We start from the raw sequence: 20,956 nt of genomic DNA, 5'->3' as shown, positions 1-20,956 counted from the left end.
AAGTCAGTGCACGTTAGACCAAAGAGAGGGAACAGGAGGGAAGCCAGCCCCGCCCTGGGACCGTAAAGTCTACATTCCTCCAGCTGCCAGGTGGTGGCTACTTTATGGTTTTTCCTCCCCCCAAAATACACTCCAGTGAGCAGACTTTTTTTTCTCAGAAGTGATGCAATTCCTCAACTTCCCCCCGCCCCAGTAAAAAAGAAAAGGAAAGGCGGGGGGTGTCTTGCCACCCCTTCGCCTCGCTCAACTCCAGCCCCTCCCTTTCCTCCCAGTCTACCCCTTTCCAGCCGCTTCCCATCCCTCCCCCTCAGCCCCAAGAAAGTTTGACGACCGCAAAGGAAACCAAAAAAAAGTTCCTTTGCCCCAGTCCTGGCGGGCGATCAGCATCTCTTTTGTTCGCGGCGAACCCACAGTCCCCCTGACGTCACCCGGAGTCCGGGCCAATCGGCGCGCGGTCGGCGGCGGCGGCGGGGGCCGGAGGGTAGGGGGAGCCGGGCCGTCCCTCCTCCCCGGCGCCCGGGGCCTCGTGGGGGGCGGGAGGGGACCGTCCCATATAAACCCTGGCGCTCGGGGCTCGGCCGCCCGCGCCGGCAGCGCTTTGCAGGGGGAGGTGAGGGAGCTCCAGGCGCGAGCGCCGGAGAGGGGACCTGCAGCCACAACTTCTCTCGTCCTCTCCTTCCCCTCTGTCCCTCGGGCCGTCCCCTTCCCCATCCCCTGGCCCCTATTTTCTTGGGGTCACCAACCCGCAGAAGGCACTGGAACCTTCTCCCGCAGGTTGCAAAGGGAGACAAACTTGGTGGCAACTTGCCTTCTGGTGAGGGCGTCTCCCTCCCGCACCATCTCAAGATGCTCAGGGGTCCGGGGCCCCGGCTGCTGTTGCTGGCCGTCCTGTCCCTGGGGACAGCGGTGCCCTCCACCGGAGCCTCGAAGAGCAAGAGGCAGGCTCAGCAAATCATTCAGCCCCAGACCCCAGTGGCTGTCAGCCAGAGCAAGCGTGAGTACCGACCGCGGGCTGAAATAGGCTGTCCCCGGGACGGGACCCTGAAGCCAACCAAAGTTGTGGCTGAAGTTTTGCGCGCGCGCGTGTGCGGCGTGTGTGTGTGTGTGTGTGTGTGTGTGTGTGTGTGTGTGTGCGTGCACGCCTTAATGAGAGTTGCCGAACGAGGGCACAAAAGGCTCGGGGTTTGAGCAGGCTGGGTCCGAGGGCCTTAGAATAAAATAATGCATTGGAGCACAGGGGCTCCCTCAGCGCTCTTGTCAGCGGTACCTATTTAAAGTCGTCCTCCTATGAATTCATCCAAACTTGCTTTTAAGGAGGAAACTGCCTTTACATTTTCCATTTGGTATTAGTGTGATCCTTACGCTTCAGATTTTCTTTGTTACTAAATAATTGGTTAAATATTTTCAAAATGGGGATGGTAGGAGGGTGTCCAAATAGTTACATTGTTCCTAACGAACTTGAAAGCGATGTGATTGGTTCATAGTGCTTTGGGCCCTTCAGGATACTTCTCCAAGAACAGATCTGAATTCCTCTTCCAGTTTTTCAAAGACACACCCTCCCATAGCCTGGGCTAAAGGAAACTGCTTAAAGTTGTCCTTCTTGACTTATTACCCCAGAAAAGCATTGAAGGTCTTTGCATATTTTAAAATGTAATTCCAGGTATCTGTCTTCCAAAATGTTTCCACTCCTTTGATGTAGACCCCTGGCCAGATGGAAATGACATCATTGTACAGCATTTAGCTAAGTTAAAAGAGAGAAAAAAGGAATACCTAAATATCTACATGTACGAATTGTGGTTAACTCCCTAGGTAGCTAATTTCTATATATTTTAGAGTGGAATATTCTGATCCTCTGTTGATTAACTTATTTTTCTATGTTTGTTGCTTAGTCTTGTCAATTTAGTTGTGTAAGAAAATTCCATAATTTAGAAAAAAGAGAAGATGGAGATGTAATCACTTTTTTCTTGAATCATTTATAGCTGGCTGTTATGACAATGGGAAACACTATCAGATAAACCAACAATGGGAGCGCACCTACCTGGGAAATGCCTTGGTTTGTACCTGTTATGGAGGGAGCCGAGGATTTAACTGCGAGAGTAAACCTGAACGTAAGTGGTGGGAGCCTGGCAGTTAGTATCTTTTGATATATGGAGAAGTGGGTGCTTGTTAATTAAACTTAGCATTGGTAACAAAAATAAGTACACCATTTTCCCTGTAGAATTATCTATCATTTCCTCTTTAAATAACTGTTAATAACTGCTTTTATTTGTCTTTTACATGTTACTTCTACCTTTAAAACCAAACAACTAGTGTATCTGAAAGTAGTTTCTTGAGTCTACTTTTTGTTTTATTCTCTCAAAGTTTTTGATGAGAAAATGAAAGATTTTGTGTTTTCCTTCCAAAGAAACCACTTATAAAATTTTAGTTTATTAGAAAAGAATTTCAAATCTTAAACTACATGTAAGATTACGGGCCAGAAAACACTTTGGGCACTCTATTATAAAGTGATTTGTCAGTTACATAAAACCAGGAGCTGCTTACTTCAAAGTTCTCATTCTTTTGTGACCATTTTTCTGTTTTTTGTAAATTATAACAACACCTGGAGAGAAGCACGGATGAGGCTAAAATGGAAATAGGATTAAGACATGACAGTACCTGGTGGGAGGTGGAGATCTTCAAATTGTTTGCTTTTAGTGTGGACCTTGGTTTGAGTGAGCCAGAGATTACAATGGAAGCCTTCCTTCACAATCTAACCAGTCCTAAAGTAGTGCTTAATACCGTTTTTTCCTAAGGGCCTGAGAATCCTTTACAATAGAAATTAATTTACAGAAAATCAGAGAACTGGTCAAAGTTCAAAAGTTGAGCTTCATTAAAGCCTGCAGTAAAATCTAGGTCTCCCATTTTAATTTTTTACATACTTCTGTTGTACTGTGCTACTCATAGAATGAAAAAGTGAGTTTTTCTTTGGATGGGATTAGTGGAATAAAAAAGCTTTTATATATGTGAGGCTCACATGAACTTTCTTTCTCTCCTCAGCTGAAGAGACTTGCTTTGACAAGTACACTGGGAACACTTACCGAGTGGGTGACACTTATGAGCGCCCTAAAGACTCCATGATCTGGGACTGCACCTGCATTGGAGCTGGGCGAGGGAGGATAAGTTGTACAATTGCAAGTAAGGAAGACATTCTGCAAAATGTCAATAAAATCAGTGAATTTCTCCCATTACCGTCACTGTCACTTTCTGCTATCCATGACTGGATATTCCTAATTTGGGGCTTTACCCCAGGTGACTGGGTGCTCTTATGTGATCACCCAACTGGATCCTGTGCTTCTGGAAGATGGCTCTGTGCACAGGTGGAAACAGTATTTAGTTTGTATGGACTTGTGAGTACCCAGTGGGTCTCTTGAGTTCCATTTCAGTAAGATATGCTTGGAGGAGTTGTTCGTTTTAATTTACCTGGACATCTTCAAGCTAGACTGACCAAGTGATTAGGAAGATGGTCAAGAAGAGGAGAATTAGCCATTGTGTGGTCTGCTCTTCTTGTTTGTGATGCAGAGACTTCTTGCATCCCACAGATACAGTCTGACTTCATCGTGACTTATAGGATTTACCCAGGAAACAAATCTCTATTCCCAGGGATAATATGGAATGGTTAGCCTACTAGTGTTTCCAAGGACCTTTGGGGACTGTGTTGACTCTCATTAATTCCCGTTTAGCTAAGGCAGTCTTTTCATTATTATTCACTAGGCTACCAATAGACTCTATTAACATAGCATTTAGTGGGGCACCTGGGTGGCTCAGTCAGTTGGGCATCTGACTCTTGGTTTCGGCTCAGGTCATGATCCCAGGGTCATGGGATAAGCCCCGCATCAGGCTCCACACTGAGCATGGAGCCTACTTAAGATTCTCTCTCTCGGGGCGCCTGGGTGGCGCAGTCGGTTAAGCGTCCGACTTCAGCCAGGTCACGATCTCGCGGTCCGTGAGTTCGAGCCCCGCGTCGGGCTCTGGGCTGATGGCTCAGAGCCTGGAGCCTGTTTCCGATTCTGTGTCTCCCTCTCTCTCTGCCCCTCCCCCGTTCATGCTCTGTCTCTCTCTGTCCCAAAAATAAATAAACGTTGAAAAAAAAAAATTAAAAAAAAAAAAAAAGATTCTCTCTCTCTCTCTCTCTCTCTACCCCTCTCCCCTACTGTTTCTCTTTCTCTCTCTCTAAAAAAAAAATTAATATATTAATTAAATTAAATATTTAAAAGAAAGCATTTAGTTTTTTTAATCCATCCTTTAAGTATAAGTTACTTGAAAGGCTTCTGTCCAAAAGAGCAAAGCAGGCCTTTGTGAATAGACCCAATCAGCTTTTCCTGTACTTAATGTTAGGGTTTATTCAAGTTTATTGGCAGTCTTATGAATTAGTGGTCCATAGTGCTTACAATCTAATGGACAGTTTGGCCTCTGATGTGCCACTGTGTTTAATAGCTTAGAAGAGTACCCAGATTTCCACACTTGATAGGTGTGCATCTATGTGATTTCCACCAATGTGACATTTTTTATGCTGGGGTAAAACATGGGCTCTCCCAATCCTGAAAGCTGGAAAGCTATGCCCAGTGTGGCCTTTTCATTCCGTCAGGCTCAATCTGCCTGCCAGCCTTTCTTTTCTGCCTTAGGACCCAATTTCCTGTGATCTCTCTGAGGAACCAGGATTTATGACCTCTTTCTTTGCCATTCAATTTTCTGTGTGATTTCCCATCATGCTTAACCAAGACCCAAAGTGACCAGACCTGTTAACTTTCCCCCTGCCTCTGATGGGAAAGCTGTTCTCTGTGTTCTTGCTTTGCCTAACCCAAGTACCTATCCTGGGTGGAACATGAGACCTTTTCCTTCTTTCTTTCTTTCTTTCTTCTTTCTTTCTTTCTTTCTTTCTTTCTTTCCTTCTTTCTTTCACTGAAATATTCTCTGTCTTTTTCTCTAACATTTGCTTTTTATCTTGAACAGACCGTTGCCATGAAGGCGGTCAGTCCTACAAGATCGGTGACACGTGGAGGAGACCACATGAGACCGGCGGTTACATGTTGGAGTGTGTGTGTCTTGGTAATGGGAAAGGAGAATGGACCTGCAAGCCGATAGGTGTGTGGCTCTGAGGGACGACGGAGAGGCGGGGAGGCACAGCCAACATGGTGGATTGCACCAAAGGCCCTGTGGACGCGAGATCTGAATTCCAATTCAAAAAATAGGGAAGTGGAAATTTTATTTCAAATACTGAAATAGTTCATAATCCACAGCCCTGAAGGAATCAGGCCCAAAAGTACTAACATTGGTAGATGTCTTAATTTTGTTTCAAAAAGACAGGATCGAATTGAAAGATTTAGGAAACAGTCATTTCTTTTGTCTACTGTCTCATCGCTGCTTTCTCCTTGGTCAAGATATAAATTATTTAAAAGAAAAAAAATAGCACTTTTGACATCTTTCTTTATTGGAACACGCTGGACCGAAACAATACTGTGTGTGCTCTGTCACACCTTGGTAATTTTTCTTTTTCAAACTCAAACTTTTTGAGCTTCTTTTGGCCTTAATCTTAAACTCTATAAACACAAGTCTAAGTCTCTGCCTATAGATTTGAATATATAAATTGTTCTTGAATCAGGCTTTTTGTGTTGTAGTTATTACAGAAATCAGATTTTAAACAGCTTTCTTGTCTTTTTTTTTATGCATTCATAATTAAGATTGGAATTGTGGGTGTTTTGTCCCCCACAGATGAATACATATACAGATCCTTTTCACTCAAATACTTGTGTGAGAAATGTTACTAGCTGAATATATATAGTCTATGTACTTATTAGGAGAATAGAATTTCCGCCTGCCGCCTCGTCTTGGGCTTTCTTTCACTTTGGTTACTTACTATGTGCTTAGTTATAGGGCGTGCCTTTCTTTTTGAACAGAGTACCACTTAAAAAAATGTGGCTGGATTTTTGCTTACACAATATACTTTAAATTACAAGGAGCCTGCACAATTCAAAATAACCCTTTCCCCCCACCCCCCCCCCCACCCCTGTTTTTCATCCAAATTTCCTTACAGCTGAGAAATGTTTTGATCATGCTGCTGGAACTTCCTACGTTGTTGGAGAAACTTGGGAAAAGCCATATCAAGGCTGGATGATGGTGGATTGTACCTGTCTGGGAGAAGGCAGTGGACGTATCACCTGTACTTCTAGAAGTACGTCTTAGTTCTTTTGCTCAAGATGAGGCGAGGTATTGTTTTCTGGATTCCTAGAGAGACCTGTAACGTGATGTCACTTATAACACACCCACCACACCAGCATGCTTTGGTAACATTTGGATGTCAAGAAAAATTCCACAATCAACTTATTCTGTTTCTTCAAAGAAAACTATAAAGTTTAATAATAAGGTCTTCGGCTATGAGTGACTAAGAAAGATCCCAAATATGCATTAAAATGCCAAATATGCTGTGGACCTGAAGATTAGTTGCAAATGTTTGATTAAATTATCACTGAGATATTTTCCAAGTATTAAAAGCAAAGAAATCATTAAAATCCATGCAAATACATCTTTGGGTATGTAGGTACTATTAACAGAGAATGGAATGAAGCTCTAAAGTTTTAAGTTTCCTTCTATGTTTGAAATTTAACTGGGGCATATTCACTGGCAAAACTGATGAAAATAAAAAGTACATATAGGTTAAAATTATGTGTCTACGTGGGACTAAGGACAGTGTCTCTTACCCAAAGCTCTTAAATAGGCTTCTTAGTGCCATAAAGAAGCTGACCTCTAGCACCCCTGCTGCTCCTTCCAGGATTGCCTGGAGGCCCTACCTGTTGCCCTAGGGATTCAAGGCTCCTCTTTTGAACTTTTCAGACCAAAGGCAACTAGTTTATTGAAGCAAAACAACCATTAATGTTGCTGTTATAAATAAATTCTAAGTCAAATCTCAATATATTGAACCTATTTTGTTTATCTAGGTTAAAGTGTTTAACCATCTTAAAATGTTCAACCTCTAAATTTGAATTCTTTGCTAACAAAAAAATGAGTCTTTCATGGAAAGTGATAATTCTGGCAGACTCTTTCCCAGAAACGTGCTTGTTCATTAGATCTTTTGCATTTAGAATGTTATTATGATCATCAGACTTTCAAGACCTTGGTGGCAATGTTTTAGCTCAAGACAAAGTAAGTGTCTGACTCAAACCCTCATCTATTATTTAAAGTTCTTCTAATAGCAAGTTGGGCGAAAGTTCCTCAAAGAGAAGTCATGTATTGCATGAAATTTTGTAAGTCCCCAGTTTATACAAGATGATATAGGAATGCAAAAAATAAATTGGACATTAGTACAGCCTCCAAAAGCACTTAGTTAGTTGGTCAGGGAGATAAGAAAGGCTTATACATATTCATTTTCTACAAAGTGTAATATTAAGGGCTTCAAGAAAAATACTGAAAATAGTGCTATGGGGGTTTAGGGAAGTACTTTTCCCTGGGATATGGAGAAAAGCTATAATATCTTCCTCCAGACCTCCATTCTGATGCTAGGTCAATGTGGGTGTGTATTTGTGTGCACTTACATCAACCGTCTAATTATGGTCTCTTTCACCTCATGCTGTGATTTTCTGATTCATACAGAAATCAAATCCTCCCTCCTCACATTGTAGCATATGGGCAAAACTGGATTATAACTGAAACAATCTATTTGTCAGATAATTGAACACATACACTAATGGCAATTTAGTTACAAATGATCACTTTATGTTAATAATTCCATTTTTCCATGAAAGGTTCACACTGAGCCATTCAAAAGAAGCCATTTGACTGGTAATTTTAAATAGGTGTGTGTTGGGGAAGGTTAGAAGAGAACATTTTAAAGAAGTTGGCAGTACTCTGAATTTTCTTACATAACAAATGAAAAAAGAGATGCTACTGTTTTTTATAGCTTCTTTGGGGCAGTTGGGGGAGACCTTTTGAAACCTACTTGCCTCCTATTGTTTCTCACTTTCTAAAGAAAGTCCCCTGTTGAAGGGCTGGTCGTATCCAGCAATTACTGGGAGAAAGCTGGGAGAGCATGAGAAGGAAAGAGAGGGGGAAAATAGAAAGCCAGAGAATGAATTTGATCAAAGGACCAATGTGAAAACAATTTTTTTTTTAATTAATGGACGAAAGATGATGAAAAAGTCCTTTGGCAAAGGCGAAGAGGAACGAGACTAAATCCTACAAAGTCACACATCTCCCTTTCTGCTCTAACAAATGGAATCCCATCTTTCAGAAGGTTGACACCTGTGGTACCAGAGCCACATAGAAACCTACCACCAGAGAATAGCTCATCAAACTCTAAACCACTACGTTCTTTTTTTAGCGTTGACTTGAGCATTTGCCCAGCTTGACATGACGTGTATATTGAAATGCTTCCTTTCTGATACAGACAGATGCAATGACCAGGACACCAGGACATCCTACCGAATTGGAGACACGTGGAGCAAGAAGGATAATCGGGGGAACCTGCTCCAGTGCATCTGCACGGGCAACGGCAGGGGGGAGTGGAAGTGTGAGAGGCATGCGGCTCTGCAGACCACGTCCGCTGGTGAGGCACAGAACTAGCCAGAAACCGCAGCACGTTTCAAAACCTATTTCTGCAAATCCATCTTTCCTTTGACACGCCATTTGAGGATGAGTTTGCCATGTTTCTGCTAATAATCTGAGTTCATTTACAGACTGCTAGTTGTTAAAAACTTTGTTTAATATCAGGTTTTAAATTTTTAAAAAAATGAAATAAAAATAGATCTTAGAGGGAACAAAAGGAGGTTTAGCCCCAAGAGATTAAACGATGTTTAAGGCAATGCCAATGTTAAAAAACCCACACAATTAATATATAGATATATATGTAGATATGCACACATATACATTCACATACATATGCATTTTTTTACCTATGCATTTTTAATACCTAAAGTGCATTTTAATGGAAATGAAAGGGTTATGATGGGTTACACGACTACTTGGTTCTTCTGCTAGGAAAAGGGAAAAAAGTACATTTGTTCTTTTCCAAACTGGAATATGTTTCCTTGTCCTGACATTCAGCTTTCTTTGTAGCAGAAACAATTCTGTATGCGTGGTTTCCATGCTCCAGCAGACTTTGTTGCATTCCATAAAATAATGCACAATCATTTTCTTCATGTATTGGCATTTACAATTCGAGAAATTCAGAGGAGGCCTAGGGATGAGAATGAATGACACAATGTCTAAAGCACTTAAAAAAAAAAAAAAGTAGTTTTCATTATTTCTGGCACAAGAGCAAGATCTTTGCCTTGTAACTTGTTTTGTAAGAGTCTGAAGACAGAAATAATGGCGATCACGGGTGTGTGCTTCTGTTATCCTTCTTAATATGTTCTCATCAAGTTTTCACTGCATAATGTACTAGCATTATTGTTTAGCCCGTTATCAATCAACCATTTAACCATAAATAAAAATATTATTTGTTTAGATTTTTCTCCCTTTGGTGAATTTTCGTCTTGCTCTGAGCACTTCCAAAGGTAAACAAGATTAGACTTGATAGTATCTTTGAGTTATTTGATTATTTTCATTTTTATCTTATTGATTGATTGGTTGATTGAGAGAGAGAGAGAACAGGTGAGGGGCAGAGGGAGAGCAAGAGAAAGAGAGAGAATCCCAAGCAGGCTCCATGCACAGTGTGGAGCCCGAAGGAGGGTTCCATTTCACAATGGTGAGATCATGACCTGAGCTGAAATTAAGGGTCGGACACTTAGTGAGTGAGCCACCCATGCATCCTGAGGTTTTTGATTATATCAGTGAAATTACTGCTAACCAAAAAAACAAACAATTATAAACATCAATCTACTGAAATAGTTTATGTTTTATTTTTTTCCCTCCTCCAGCTCCCCTACTGAAATAGTTTAAATTAAAAGGGTAATTGAGGTGTAACAGGATAAGGATTCAATAAATGTTATCTATTTTTATTAATATTACTAATATTATACAGAAAAGGTTCTATTTAAAAAGTGTGAGAAGCATTGGGTCAAACAAAATGGATCCTGCTTCTATGAGATCTTTATGTTACTTTGTACTGTGGCTCTTCAGTGGGGTATATACAGATGCCCACTCCCTGGTGTGTATGACCTTGGGACCCATTGTATGTAAAGTGTCTTTGGGTTCTAGTGGTGAGCAGGGCTTAGAGAGATGCTGAATTCAGTCCATCAGTTATTCTGGCATTCATTCTGACTCTTCTCCTGTGGGCCTGGCCTTTGAGAGAACAGATTTCCAACAATTTAGAGAAAAGATCAACATATTGTGTTGTCTTACTCTGAAAACAAAGCTGTGTTAAGCGGATTGATTGGGTTTAGAAACACACACACACACACACACACACACACCCCAATTCTCAAATAATCCTGGGGGGAAACAAAATGTGGAAGGAAGAACAACTTCTAGAGAATCCAGAATGGCTGCCCAGGATGCTTTCATTGAGCTCAGAGTTAAGCAGACGGCCACAAGTCTGCCGCAGGGTGTCAGGGACTTCTCAAAAACAATATTGGCAAGAGAAATGCCTAGTTATATTGAACATATAGAAGCTGCTAAGAGAGCGAGGGTGAGGCAGACCATTCCAGGAGAAGGGAAAGACATAAAGACAGTACAGGGTACAATGAGTGAATGAGGAGACAAGGCTTACACCAAGGAAGGACGTGGTCAGAGGTGAGCTGGAAGAACTTAAATGTGGGGGATAATGAAGCTGTGGACCATGTGCTTCCTGGACTGAGTGAGGAATTGTTGAGGGCATCTGCTCTGTTGAGTGGCAGGATAATGTCTGTGATTTAGAAATATAATCCAGATAAGCTGGAAGATGGAGACCCTTTGGTTAGACTCTTATAGATTATTTCCTAGGCTGAACGTAAAAGCTAACACAGGGAGGGGCATTTCTTTTCAGTTCCAGATCAGTAACACCATGGATTTCAGAGTGATCTGTATGGGACCCTGAAGATCCCTACTCCAGAAAGTAGTTAATTGGTTTCTCTCACCCAGCTTTATGACTTTCCTTTCTCATGCCCTTAGGATCTGGCTCTTTCACAGATGTCCGAACCGCCATTTACCAGCCCCAGCCTCACCCCCAGCCTGCTCCATACGGTCACTGTGTCACAGACAGTGGTGTGGTTTACTCTGTGGGGATGCAGTGGCTGAAGACACAAGGAAATAAGCAAATGCTGTGCACTTGCCTGGGCAATGGTGTCAGCTGCCAAGAGACAGGTCTGTATTATCTTTTCAAAAAATAATACTGATAGCTTTTTATTATTAAATTTTTGAGAAGCAGTACATTCATTAACAAAACAAACAAACAAACAAAGTAAAACAATAAAGCAAACAAGAAAAGCTTATAATCTTACCACCCTGTGATAACAACCAGGGTTGGCATTTCATATATTTTCTTCCATTCTTTTTAATCTATGTATTTTCTTTCCTGTAGTGGGGATTAAACTGCTATGTATTATCTTTATTTGTCTAAAATGTTATAAGAGGGCTGCTTTCTGAATAGCAAACCAACCATATTTTATACTCTGAATCTCAAATTTTTGGAGCTTCACGATGCAAACTTTCAACAACTTAACACATTGCTTCTGGGCTACAAAAGTGGTAGTAACCACTATAGTGGTATAACTATATAATTGGTAGTAACCAATAACAATTGGTACCTTTGACTTTTTCCCTAGAATAACCTCATGTGTTAATTATTATGGCACCAACAGAGTTCTGTATATCACTCCAGTATACTTTGAACAGCATTCTTAACTAGTCTGTATTAATACACCATTGCAAATGGGGAAACTGAGGCACGGCAGCAAAGGTGGCAACAAAGGACATGGGCAGAGGAACTCCGGTGTCACTCTATTCACAAAAGATAGGTTTGCTGAGTAATACATTTGGACTGACTAGGTGATTCTCTGTGCTGGCCGCTTGAAGGCACAAGCTTAGTCTCCATTAAGCTATAAAGAAGCAGCTACTGGTGGGAGATAAATGCAGCTCTATTTACTGAGACCCTTTTGGTTGTGCTTGTAGCTGTAACCCAAACCTACGGTGGCAATTCAAACGGGGAGCCGTGTGTCTTACCATTCACCTACAATGGCAGGACTTTCTACTCCTGCACCACAGAAGGGCGACAGGATGGACATCTCTGGTGCAGCACAACTTCCAATTATGAGCAAGACCAGAAATATTCCTTCTGTACAGACCATACTGGTGAGTCTCCCAGGAGGAAAGCACAGCAGTGAGAAAAACCCATTTCTCACGCCCTATTTTTATTTGCCAGCCTTCTGGGCATTCATTTTGAGGCTGCAGAAGACGTATCACTTTTGTTCAGTCTGGACCCAGGAGACATGAAGCGAACTTAGCAGCTGAAGATCCTTCCATGTTCCCCAGGACCCTTGGGAAATGACACCGAGGGGAAAGCCCTCCTGTTCAATTATTTCTGACACACTGGGATTATGATGTGATTAAAGATACGGGTATATTAACATCCGTAGGCAATCCCCCAGCGCTAAAGAATACACAGGATGAATGCCTGAGTGCTTCTGCTTCTCTACTGGTTAACACTATGTTTTATTCAAAGCGACCATTCGATCTTTTCTCTTTTGGCTGGGAAAATGAGAGTGAAATTGGATTTAAATCTGTTTTGAAGGTGAAGGTGAATACGCTAAGGAAGCTTGAGACTATATTATCAGGCATCCTTTCTTCTGAGGTAGACTCCCCGTGAATTAGCTGCAGAGACCTGGCTCGCTCGGAACCTTCCTGTGGTAATTCCCCACTCTAAGCTGGGGTCATATGAAGCTGTGTGCTTAGTCCCCACTGTAAGCTCAGTTGTCATATTATTTCTTCCTATTTGTCTGTTATTCTGGGCAGTTTTGGTTCAGACTCGAGGTGGAAATTCCAATGGTGCCTTGTGCCACTTCCCCTTCCTGTACAACAACCACAACTACACGGACTGTACTTCTGAGGGCAGGAGAGACAACATGAAGTGGTGTGGAACAACGGAGAACTACGATGCTGACCAGAAGTTTGGATTCTGCCCCATGGCCGGTAAGACAAAGCCCTGTAGACACCCATTTACGCAGTAAGACAGAAGAATAGTGTCCGGTTTACTCCTATTTTACCCATTAAGTCTTAATTTTCAGACAGCATGCAACTCTGTAAGATATATTTATATACATATAGTTATATAATATCATATATAATTATTATATATTATATAACCATTCATATAATTGTAAAATCCTTTCGATATAGTTGAATTCCAAAAACATATAAATGCAATAAAAATGCTTTTTTTTAAAGTCTGGAAATGCACATATTTTACAAGTTTGTCATTTGCAAAGAGCACACAACTTACAGCATTTAATACATAACTGCTGTAGTCACAGACCCACGATATTTACAACATGATTCTGGTTTGATTAGAATAAGCCTGGTCACTTATTAAATACCAAAATGACCAAAACTCTGCTTTTCTTTCAAGTATGGGATCTTTTCTTTTTTAAGGGGGATCTTGTTTGTAAGGATAGAGAAAGGGGGGCCAACACCTTTTCTTTGTTCTCAAATTTCAAGAACGCCATAGATTACAGTTGATCTTGTAGTTTTGGAACTGAGAAGCCGTGCACCGTATGTTGTGGAATGTGAGGCCATGAAACATAAGAAAACTACTTATAGTTTTATTTCTTTCAACACAAGAGAATGTCAGATTTAGAAGAAAAACATGCTTTAGCTTACAATTCTATACCCAAATGCATAGTTTCCCTTCAGGATAGAATAAGCTGGAAGTAGAAAAAATTATGAGGCAGTAGTCAGCATCAGTCTTCTACAACAATGCAAACCCTCTACATGAATGTGTAGGCATTATTGTGGTTTAACATCCCTCAACCTTTCCTGTAATTATTCCCTACAACATACTTCACCTGTGGACTATGTTTGCTCCCTCTGGTACTTAAAACTCTACACATGCAGAGAGCAGCCCTGAGACTTCTTTGAGGCACACCAGACTGCTTTCCAACCAATTCTTGGTTATCCTATTAGCCTAAGGACTGATAATACTGCACATGTTTTTATACCTTGTGATCATTTCTCCATCCATTTTGATATAGCCCACGAGGAAATCTGCACAACCAATGAAGGGGTCATGTATCGCATTGGAGATCAGTGGGACAAACAGCATGATATGGGCCACATGATGAGGTGCACATGTGTTGGGAATGGTCGTGGAGAATGGACTTGTGTCGCCTACTCTCAGCTCCGAGGTATGCTTGCTTATTAATGAGAGCATGTGAAAGGACCGAGACTGCAGAGAGGACCAAGTTTTATGGACACTTGTACTTTCCAAAAGCAGGAGAGGAAATGTGTGACGCCATGCCATCAGTCTACCGTGCTAGATAGGTTTGTCATGTTAGGCAGCCAGTGGAGAGAAGCTGGCAGAGAACTTCTAAAATTTGAAACATTCCCAGGATGTAAGTACTTAGGCTGAGAAGATGACTTCAAAGGCTAGAACACAATTATTTGATCCTGTTAGCTTTTAGTTACACCATTGGATTCGTGTCTAGAAAAGATTGAATAATTTCTGTAAAGAAAAGAGACTTCGCTATTCTAAAAACAGATCCTTGCAGATCCAAATTGAAGGTGACAATCAGAGAGACCTATTTCTTTTGCTCAGCTCAATTTTTTTTTCCCTTGGATCCTGGGATATAATATAGGGATATCGATTTATGAAAACCATGTTGGTACTTCTGTTTCTTTGATTTGAAGAGTATGATTTAGGTACAACTCTGAACCAACAAATAGTCCACATAACTGGTGTGCTGACCTTGGCCTGAACTTCTTCTCCTTTTGTGGGTAACACAATACCAGAGTAATAATAATTCCACATGATGTTGCAGAACAGAAAGGAAAGGCATACAGACTAACTCTTCATTTTACAGAGGAAGGAGCTGAGACCCAAAAAGGGAAAGTAATTTTCTCAGGATCTCTCAGAGAGTTTGGAACACAGTTGGCCTACTCTTGTGTTTTGTTTTGTTTTGTTTTGTTTTTAATTTCACAAATGCCATCAATGTTATTTTATTTCCCAAATCCAACTATCTCCCCACCCCAGCCATTCCAGAGATCAGACCATCACACCATGCTGGGTACTCCATAAGTATGCTTAATTTTCCTCCTATTTCTCATAGCACGCAGAGATCTAAAGGACATTATCAAATTAGCAAGAACTTTCCCAAAAGTAAAACATGTATTTGTTTAAAAATTACCTTTCCACAGGAAGGTGTATTTTACCACATTCTTTACTTAGTTGTATAGACTTTGACCTCTGATATTTAAGTTTATAAAAAAGTTGGTAAGACAGAGAATTTTTTTTTTCCAAATCCTGTATTCCTGACTAAGGTTTGAAAAAATGTTCTTTCTATGCTAGTAGAAAAGTTATTTTAGTGGGAGGTGTTGGTAATTTAGTGGGAAAAAAACTGTATGCTTTGAAAAACTTTTTTTTTTATCTCATCGTGAAACTTAAAAAAGTTCTCCACCATCCCACTGTCTCCTAAACAGATCAGTGTATTGTTGACGACATCACTTACAACGTGAATGACACATTCCACAAGCGTCATGAAGAGGGGCACATGCTGAATTGTACCTGCTTTGGTCAGGGCCGGGGCAGATGGAAATGCGATCCCGTTGGTAATTAGCCTCATGTCTCTAGGAGGTTTTGGACACTGGGACTAGTTAACAAGTTTCAGATAAGGAGAGCCATTTGATATTATATAATGGAAGTTGACTCCAGACTTGGATCAATGGCTTGCAGAGAGCTTTGCAAAGTCTTTTCTCTAATCATAGACCAAGATACCAGTTTGATAGTGACAGTTCTCTATATTTGTTGAGTTTGGTAACACATGCAGGTTTATTTTACTGGAATGGAATTAGTTCTTTGGTTCTGAATCATAAAGAGAATCCATGTTACGAAAGAGAACTTTCCTTTGCTGACTGTGCAATAACGCGGGCAAGTGAGCATGCCAGTAAATACCTCCTTCCAAATACTTTATTTTTCTTGGCTGCCCTTTATAATAGATCTAAGCAAATAGTGAAGATTGAGCCTTAAAAGAGCTGCGTGGCCAGCCTTAAGGTAATCCATTAATATTCCCTTACCAAAGGAGACCTGTTGCTCACCACGAAAACAAACTGATCAGATGAGTTTGTTTGACATGAGATTATCAAAGCTGAGAGAGAAGCCTGAGAGGTATTTTTTTAGAAACTGCTCAGCAAGTAGTCGTTAAAATCTAGTTCATCCATGTGCATGTAAAATTAAGCACTCCAAAATTTAAAGAGGTATATAAAGTGATCCTTTGTTCTTACTATTCAAACGGTAAGTCAGTGCATCAATATAGGTTAAATATAATATCTAATTTATTGTTCCAAAATTGATATTCAGAATGTCAGTACATACTGAAATCTAAATCATAAATTTTTTATTTAGAAATATCGTCTTTTTTGGGGCGCCTGGTGGCTCAGTCGGTTAAGTGTCTGACTTCAGCTCAGGTCATGATCTCATGGTCTGTGAGCTTGAGCCCCGGATTGGGCTCTGGGCTGACAGCTCGGAGCCTGGAGCCTGCTTCAGATTCTGTGTCTCCCTCTCTCTCTGCCTCTCCCCAACTCATGCTGTCTCTCTCAAAAATAAATAAAACTTGAAAAAAATAAAAATAAATTTAAAAAGAAATATCTTTTTAGAAAGCTAAACATTTCTCCCAATGGGTACTTTTTTTTTTTACTACTACTAATTGCTCTGTAAGGTAAAAGATATGAACAAAACATTTTGTAACCACATATATTTGTAAGGACAGTTGCCTCTCTGCCCCTCCCCAGCTCATGCTCTGTTTCTCTCTCTCTCTCAAAAATAAAAAACATTAAATTTTTTTTAAATGTAAGGACAGTTGCAAGTTTCCATTAAAATTAAGAATATACGGTCTGAAAATTTACAAAAAAGGAGGGGGAGGCGTCTGGGCTCAGTTGGTTGAGCATCCTACTTTAGCTCAGGTCATGATCTTGTAGTTTGTGGGTTTGAGCCTTGCATCAGGCTCTGTGCTGACATGACAGCTCAGGGCCTGGAGCCTACTTCAGATTCTGTGTCTCCCTCTCTTTCTGCCCCTCCCCTACTCACACTCTGTCTCTCTCTCTCTCTCTCAAAGATAAATAAGCATTAAAAAATGTTTTTTAAAGAATATAGGAGTGCCTGGGTGACTCAGTCAGTTAAGCATCCAACTTTGGCTCAGGTCATGATCTCACAGTTCGTGGGTTCGAGCCCCGCATCGGGCTCTGTGCTGACAGCTCAGAGCCTAAAGCCTGCTTTGGATTCTGTGTCTCCCTCTCTCTCTCTGCATGTCCTCTGCTCATGATCTGTCTCTGTCTCTCAAAAATAAATAAACCTTAAAAATTCATATAAGGTCTAGCACACTGAAATTAAATTTGTACCTCCATGTCTTCAATGCTGCTTCTTCTACTTGTTTATATTTTAGACCAATGCCAGGATTCAGAAACCCGAACATTTTATCAAATTGGAGACTCCTGGGAGAAGTACGTGCATGGTGTCAGGTACCAGTGCTACTGCTATGGCCGTGGCATTGGGGAGTGGCATTGCCAACCTTTGCAGACCTATCCAGGTAAGTACCTTTCTTAATGCAAACTGAGAGTCTTTAACGGAGTTTCCAAAACAGAGCAGCATCAGTGTTTTTAATACTCTGATGCCTGCATTGGCCTCCTCTCTATTTTCTATCTTTTTCTCATGTCTCTAATCAGATTTTTGACTAAAATAATTTTCCTTTCTCATCCATCAAGTTAAAGGTGTGCTCAGCTGTGAAAATGTGCCTGTGTGTAAATTTGTTTCTGAACACTGTAGGGCGTTCCATTAGGTTAAAACACTCTGGCTAATTTCATCTCATGTCCCCACGTGGAAATAGAAACCATACCGTGAACTATACTGGAAATAACGTGTGGGGTTGTATGTTACGGCTCTTAACAGAAAGGTTGCCTAGAGAGATTATATGAAATACAATATAGGGTATGTGTGTTCACTCACCATTTCATCTGGGGCTTCTTTGTGTCAAAATTTTCATTTGTTTGATCAGTTGGAGTCTAGAACAAAGTATCCTGGGTCAAGAGTTGAGTAATTTGGTCAATTTTCTGCCTACGCAGTTCAAATATTCTCAAATGTTTATTGCTGGGTTCATTTTTTTTTTTTTTTTTTTAGGTCACAGGACATAATGCCTAGCTGGAGGTGTGATTAATTCATTTTAAACAAAAAAACATTTTTTAAATTTAATTTTCACTGAGAGATTATAATAAGACACGGTGAATTATGAAGCTCAAATTTTTAGGCACCAGTTATTTGAGCAACTACTAAGCTGCAAAGGCTCCTAGGCCTCTGTTACCCTTAGACCTGAAACATGGGCCACATTCAGAAGCAAAAAGAAGTTGGGAGAGCATCAGATTCTGCCTATGACAGAAATTAAGATTAAGTGAACTAGGGACACCTGGGTAGCTCAGTCGGTTAAGTGTCTGCCTTTAGCTCCAGTCATGATCTCACGGTTTGTGAGTTTGAGGCCCATGTCAGACTCTTTGCTATCAGTGAGGAGTCTTCTTGGTATCTTCTGTCCCCCTCTCTCTGCCCCTTCCCTGCTTGTGCCCTGTCTCCCTCTCTCTCTCTCTCTCTCTCAAAAATAAACAAACAGAAAAAGATTAAGTAAACTAAATCCCACCATAATGTCATAAGAGATTAGTATCTCTTATTACACATATTCACTATCACAGACAACAGGTTATGGAACAATTTGGCCAAAGGTAGAGTTTGCCAAGACATGGGTCCTGGCTGTAGGCTGTGAAAGAGTTCCATGTCAAGCTTCACTCACTAGTTTCTCATCTGTAAAATGGGGATATTAAAGTTGATTGCCTTTAAAGTTCCTTCTAGCACAAACAACCTAACAATCTCTGATCCTAAACACTAACCGCCCAGTTACACCTTTCCAACAAACTTGGAAGAAACACTGCTCTCCCCAGTCCTCAGTCACTGCCAGGGCCATACAAGGTGACTTTGCTTAAACAAGCTCACAGCACAAATTGACCTGGCTCTTAAATTGTATTCATGGTGAATTTAGGTGTAGGAATCACTTAAAATATAGTTTTTTATTTAATAACGTTTAAAATATCTGATTGCAGAAGAACCTTAAGTTCAGAAATTATATATATATATTTTTTCCTTTAATGAGGCAACTAAAGGGTAGAGCCTTCTAAAGAAATGCTCCTGAGTTTCTATGTTTATGGTTGTTATTGTTGTGGCAACTTGTTGAAAATCGCCCTTTAGATTTAGAGAAAAAAATGATTTAGAGAAATGATTTAGATGATTTAGATTTAGATTTAGATTTAGAGAAATGATTTAGAGAATGATTTAGAGAAATGATTTAGAGAAAAAAATTTTTCTCACCCTTTTACAATGAGCCTATTCACAAAACTACTCGCTGAAAGCATTTAGGTGAACCGGACAGGGGTGAAATCTACATGGGAAGGAAGCCTTCTGCTTTGGAGTTTACTTGTTAACTTTGTTCCTATTTTTTAAAAAGGGTAAGAAGAATGCTCAGGGAACACAGAGAAGGAGATTTGGAGAGGGGATTGGTGTTTGCCCTCAGTACGTGGTTGGGTGCTTATCTCCATGCCTGGTTTGCTCAGTGGTTCATGCCTAGCGCGCGTGGCTTCATGAGGTTGGGGAGAATAAAGGAACCACAGATGACCAGTAGACTGTCTCTGAGCCTTGCCCTGTTTGCTCCCGTCTACAGAGGATTTGGTGGAGTTGTTCAAACTCAGAGAAGATAAGAGGCATTTGGTTTGTCAATAAACAGCCAGGGAAGCACAGATCTCAGCAAACAAAATAGAGAAAAAAGGACTGAGTCACAAACTCATAAATATTTAACTTCCCCAGGGTCATCGTTCCTGGAAATGATTCATTTCGGCCTTATTTTAAACTGATTTTAAAAGCATACACATTGTGTCATATCTTTACTTAACTATTTTATGGTTAGCCTGACCAGATTGAATAAGAGAGGGAGTAAGGTTTTTTACTGGTAATTGCTAGTATATACCAGTTAGGTTAATTTTAGTTTTACCAAATCTAACCAATGTAAATGATGTCAGAATTTTCAGATGTCCTGTCTTCAAATCATATGTAGATTCAAGTCTAGTGGTAACCAGAATTTAGTCGGCCTTAAAAATGATGGACACGGGCTCTTTACTTTCTGATAAAAAATACACTAAATGCATGAAATCCACACTGATGTTCAGTGGTCTATGGTACAAGCCTAAATTTTAAAACCTACAATTTCAAACCAGGGCTTAAAAGTTTAGAAAGAGAAAAAACTTCTGTAGCTTTGCTCCATCACTGAGGTAAAAACGAGTGAGTCACCTTTTTTGTTTCCCTCCCCTCTCATTTATTACCTTGTGGACCCAGGAACAGGGTTAGGGTTAAAGGTGGACAGTAATTGTCATTTGTATTGTCTTTCTAAAACTTAATAGACATTCAACCATCATAAACTTTTTCTTTTAATTAAAAGCTAATTTTTTTTCGAGCAGTTTTAGGTTCACAGCAAAATTGAAAGGAAGATAACAGAGCTTCCCATACAGCCCCTGCCCCACACATGCCCAGCCTCCCCTATTACAAACATTCCGACCCAAGCAGTGCATTTGTTACAATCAATAAACCTGCATCAAGACACCATTTTCACCCCAGGTCTTTGGTTTACATGAAGGATCACTCTTGGTGTTGTACATTCTATGGCATCATAAACCTTTTCCTCCCTCAAAATCATGACTGCCAAACTAAATAATATACATATCAGAGGTCTCTTTACCTAAGGAAATTATAGTAGGAATTCCTTAAAGGATTGATATTTGA

At 40.5% G+C, this 20,956-nt stretch overlaps 1 protein-coding gene across 14 annotated transcripts in view; it reads left to right on the top strand.

The window, feature by feature from the left end:
• Positions 1-498: 498 nt before the first annotated feature.
• FN1 (fibronectin 1) overlaps positions 499-20,956 on the top strand; it is a 70,424-nt gene continuing 49,966 nt past the window's right edge. For 11 of the 14 annotated variants that reach the window (XM_045481158.1, XM_045481157.1, XM_045481153.1 and 8 more), the window contains exons 1-12: positions 525-994; positions 1,980-2,108; positions 3,037-3,174; positions 4,990-5,121; positions 6,071-6,208; positions 8,417-8,575; positions 11,059-11,250; positions 12,058-12,237; positions 12,898-13,074; positions 14,133-14,285; positions 15,577-15,705; positions 17,535-17,678. In XM_045481158.1, coding sequence (XP_045337114.1) covers positions 847-994; positions 1,980-2,108; positions 3,037-3,174; positions 4,990-5,121; positions 6,071-6,208; positions 8,417-8,575; positions 11,059-11,250; positions 12,058-12,237; positions 12,898-13,074; positions 14,133-14,285; positions 15,577-15,705; positions 17,535-17,678 — 1,819 coding nt within the window. In that variant the 5' untranslated portion in view covers positions 525-846. Of the gene's footprint in view, positions 995-1,979; positions 2,109-3,036; positions 3,175-4,989; positions 5,122-6,070; positions 6,209-8,416; positions 8,576-11,058; positions 11,251-12,057; positions 12,238-12,897; positions 13,075-14,132; positions 14,286-15,576; positions 15,706-17,534; positions 17,679-20,956 lie in introns of all 14 variants that reach the window. The other 3 variants (XM_045481145.1, XM_045481152.1, XM_045481146.1) reach the window with 3 other exon arrangements.

Source organism: Leopardus geoffroyi, chromosome C1 (assembly GCF_018350155.1).
Source record: "Leopardus geoffroyi isolate Oge1 chromosome C1, O.geoffroyi_Oge1_pat1.0, whole genome shotgun sequence".
NCBI classification, from domain to species: Eukaryota; Metazoa; Chordata; class Mammalia; order Carnivora; family Felidae; genus Leopardus; species Leopardus geoffroyi.
This window is presented reverse-complemented; position numbering and strand designations above follow the sequence as displayed.